The 3,430-nt window shown below is 49.4% G+C and overlaps 1 protein-coding gene and 1 non-coding gene across 2 annotated transcripts; one reads left to right on the top strand and one right to left on the bottom strand.

Annotated features, from left to right (window-relative positions):
- Positions 1–769: 769 nt before the first annotated feature.
- On the top strand, positions 770–841 carry TRNAP-AGG. The gene has a single exon. It is a non-coding gene; the product is annotated as a tRNA-Pro (tRNA).
- An 86-nt stretch (positions 842–927) lies between these two features.
- Positions 928–2,305, bottom strand: LOC119267396 (probable glutathione S-transferase GSTU6). Its single transcript, XM_037548778.1, has one exon. The coding sequence runs from the start codon at positions 2,029–2,031 to the stop codon at positions 1,174–1,176; it is 858 nt and encodes a 285-aa protein (XP_037404675.1). The 5' UTR covers positions 2,032–2,305; the 3' UTR covers positions 928–1,173.
- Positions 2,306–3,430: the final 1,125 nt, after the last annotated feature.

The following is a 3,430-nucleotide window of genomic DNA, read 5'->3' as shown; positions in this document are numbered from 1 at the left end:
GGAGGGGCGGCCGGGGCGGTGCGCAACGGGGTGGCCGGAGGCGGGCAGGGCGGCCGGAGCGCGGCCGGAGGCGGGCGGCAGGGCGGCGGATCTGGGGAGGGAGCTGAAAACTCCCTCCCGCGCGAAAGCGAAGAGGAAACTGGGTCGACGAGGGGTTGGGCTGCCAACCCCTGTTTCTACAGGCTGGGAAGGAGTATAGGGGTTGAGCCTCTAAAAAAATTTAAGGGTTTAAGGGTTAAGGGGTTCTATTCTTTGCGATTTTTTTGTCTCAACCCGTAAAAAAACGGTTATTTTTAAGGGTTCGAGGGTTTAGGGGTACTACTAGTAATGCTCTTACAAGATCATTTGGGCTAGCGCAGGCGACACTCGTCACCACCTTTAGGTTGTCTTTGGTGTTGCTTCTTGAACGATTCGGTCCATTCACACCAAGCTTGTCATTGAGAATATTCATTGACGATGCCCTACTGATGCCATTTATAAATTGTACGGTTTGTTGCACTAGGGGCGGGTCCTTAGTAAAAAGCCGGATAGAGTCACCCCTCCGCCTGCCCCTTGATATTGGTTGTATCCATTGGGTCTATTGTTGTGATGTTGCCCACAACAGTGAACTTGCTTTGCTTTCCCTTTCTAACCTGTTTTATGATGTACATCCTCGATGCTTGGTGGTTTGTTGCTTCATTAATAAACGGGATGAGAAGCCATACTCATGTTTGTCAAATACAGAAACTGAATGCTCAAATACGTTATGTACTGAATTGAAATCACACGAGGGCATTTGGTCTAGTGGTATGATTCTCGCTTAGGGTGCGAGAGGTCCCGAGTTCAATTCTCGGAATGCCCCTTTACTTTTTCTCTGCTTTTCCTATTTTTTCTCTGTTCTTTTTTTCCTTCTTATACATGACACCGTACACTCTGGACTAACTGCTGTGAAGATGATACGACTCTGTTCTTTTTATTGGAAGGCAGTTCTCTGGCTAGAGTTTCTCAAAAACCTGGTTCGATCCAGCGGAGAATTCCAGAATTCCAAACAAGAATACAGACTTATTATACTACTGCAAGTAGAAGAACTAAATAATCCACCGGCTTAAGGGATCGGATTCAGAATTTCAAATTCAATTCAATTCCTCCTCTGCGCGCGATGGATCGAGCCACTCGCGTTGGAATTAACTACTACTACTGCTGCGTCTGATGCGGCGGCAGATACGGCAGGCCTAGGCGAGCCCGCTTCATGAGGTTGTACTCCACCAGCGGCGCCGCGTCCGGCACGACCTCCCTCACGCCGTCCAGCGCGCCGAACCGCTCCGCCCACGCCGCCAGCCGCGGCGTCCTGGCCGGGTCGACGGTCCGCACGCCGCACATGGCCTCCGACGCGCGCAGCCACCCGAGGAACCCGCCGAGCGCCACGTCCACCAGCCCCACGCCGTCCCCGCCGAAGAAGTCCCTGTCCCCGAGCTCCCCCTCGAACGCCTCCAGCACGGCGACGACCTCCCTCGCCGCGCCCGCCCGCTCCTCGGCCGTGCTCCCGGCGTAGAGCGGCGTCCACGTGGGGAGCAGCTTCTGGTCGACGCAGGCCGCCCAGAAGCGGGCGGCGGCGCGGCCGCGCGGGTCGTCGGGCGGGGGCAGGAGGCGCGGGAGGCGCTCCGGGAACGCCTCGTCGATGTACTCCAGGATGACCAGCGACTCGGCGACGGGGCGGCCGCCGTGGATGAGCACGGGCACCTTCCCGCCGTCGGCCGGGTTGGAGGCGAGGAGGAGCGGGCTCTTGCCCCGCTCGCCGAACAGGTCCTCCTCCACGTACTCGTAGGGGACGCCCTTGAGGTTCAGCGCGAACCGCGCACGCAGCGCGAACGGGCTCGTCCAGAACCCCAGCAGCGTCAGCCCCTCCTCCCTGCTACCGCCGCCGCCTCCGGTCGCCGCCGCCATTGCTGCCGTGCCTGCCGATCGAGTGGTGCGATGATTGAGCAGCCTCGCGGGTGTGTATGGTGGGGATTTTTTGATGGTTGGTCTGGTGGATCTGGTGCGACGGATCATGTGCTTGTTCAGATATAGAACTTCGATTCGTCATGCGTGACGGTGAGTGTGTGGCCGTATTGTGCGATTGGAATGGTTATCCTGTCTCAGATGCCATTTTTTGGCGCGACCAAGTGAGCAAACTGGTCATTTCTTGCCATTTCTTTCGTTTTGAGCTCTACTGAAGAATGGACAGTCAGCAGATATGCAAACTCTCATCAGTCAGTCACTCCGAGCTTCCCTCGGTGGCTCTATGTGCGGCTTGTTCCGTGGGATCGATTAACAATGGAATAGAGAATCGAATATACAGATGTAATATAGATGAGCAAAGGTGATTCATTATGCTCATTTTAGTTCTTGGTTCCTGTTTGTTCTTATCTTTCTGTTTCAACCTAGAAGATCCATCTTTGACCAACATTTCCATCAAACAAAGGAAAGGGCTCATCTGCTCTTTTTAACGGCTGAAGGCCTTGGAAGATATCAACAAACAGAGTAGTATATTTGCTGGAAAAAAACTAAAGCTTTTCCTGAAAAGGTTGGTCTTCTTGTATTTGCTTAGCATTCATATTCACTTCCCTGAGAAACACAGAAAAAAGAAGTATGTATTTCCACGAGAAGCACACATTTGCTTCTCGTGGAAGCACAAATTTGCTTCCGCGAGAAGCAAAGTTGTGCTTCTTGAGAAAGGCAAAAAATAAAGCACTGTTTTGGTTTTGCAAGAAGCATACTTTTTTGTGGAAAAAAATGTTCGTCGAAACCTATTAACATGTGATCTAGTTTTTAAAATCTTGACACGAGACCCAAACCGTGGCAAGTGACACAGGCGCCACTTGTCAGCATCTGAGAAGGTCGGGTGACCTTTACAACTTATCTAGCGATTTCGCCGCCCCCCCCCCCCCTCTCTCTGTAAAAATTCACAGCCCAACAAAAAAGACAACGAAACAGGGCGCCCCTATGTATCGCTTATAGCGAGAACTAGGGGACCCTCGCGTCAAGCAGAGTGCAAGATGGGCCAGCCCAGCTGCGCATAGGCGACTGCCTCTTTTTTTTGTTTTCATTTTTTTTCTGTACTTCCATTTATACTTCCAAATATTCCAAATAAATATATTACAAAAAGTACTTTACATAAAGTATTTCAAAAAAATGTAAGCCAAGCATTTTTTTCTCATATATAAAAAATGCATACAAAAAATATAATGTGTGAAATTTTTAATCATGTATTTAAAAAATGTTAATACAAGCATTTGAAAAAAAGGTTAAACAGATATTTGAAAAATGCTAATCAAGCATTAAAAAATGTTAAATGCGCATATAAAAAATGTTGATCATGTATTAAAAATATCAAACTTGTATTTGAATAATGTTAATCAAGAATATGAAAAATGTTAAATATGTATAGAAAAAATATTGACAATGTATA

Source organism: Triticum dicoccoides, chromosome 3A, assembly GCF_002162155.2.
Source record: "Triticum dicoccoides isolate Atlit2015 ecotype Zavitan chromosome 3A, WEW_v2.0, whole genome shotgun sequence".
Classification (NCBI taxonomy): domain Eukaryota; kingdom Viridiplantae; phylum Streptophyta; class Magnoliopsida; order Poales; family Poaceae; genus Triticum; species Triticum dicoccoides.
This window is presented reverse-complemented; position numbering and strand designations above follow the sequence as displayed.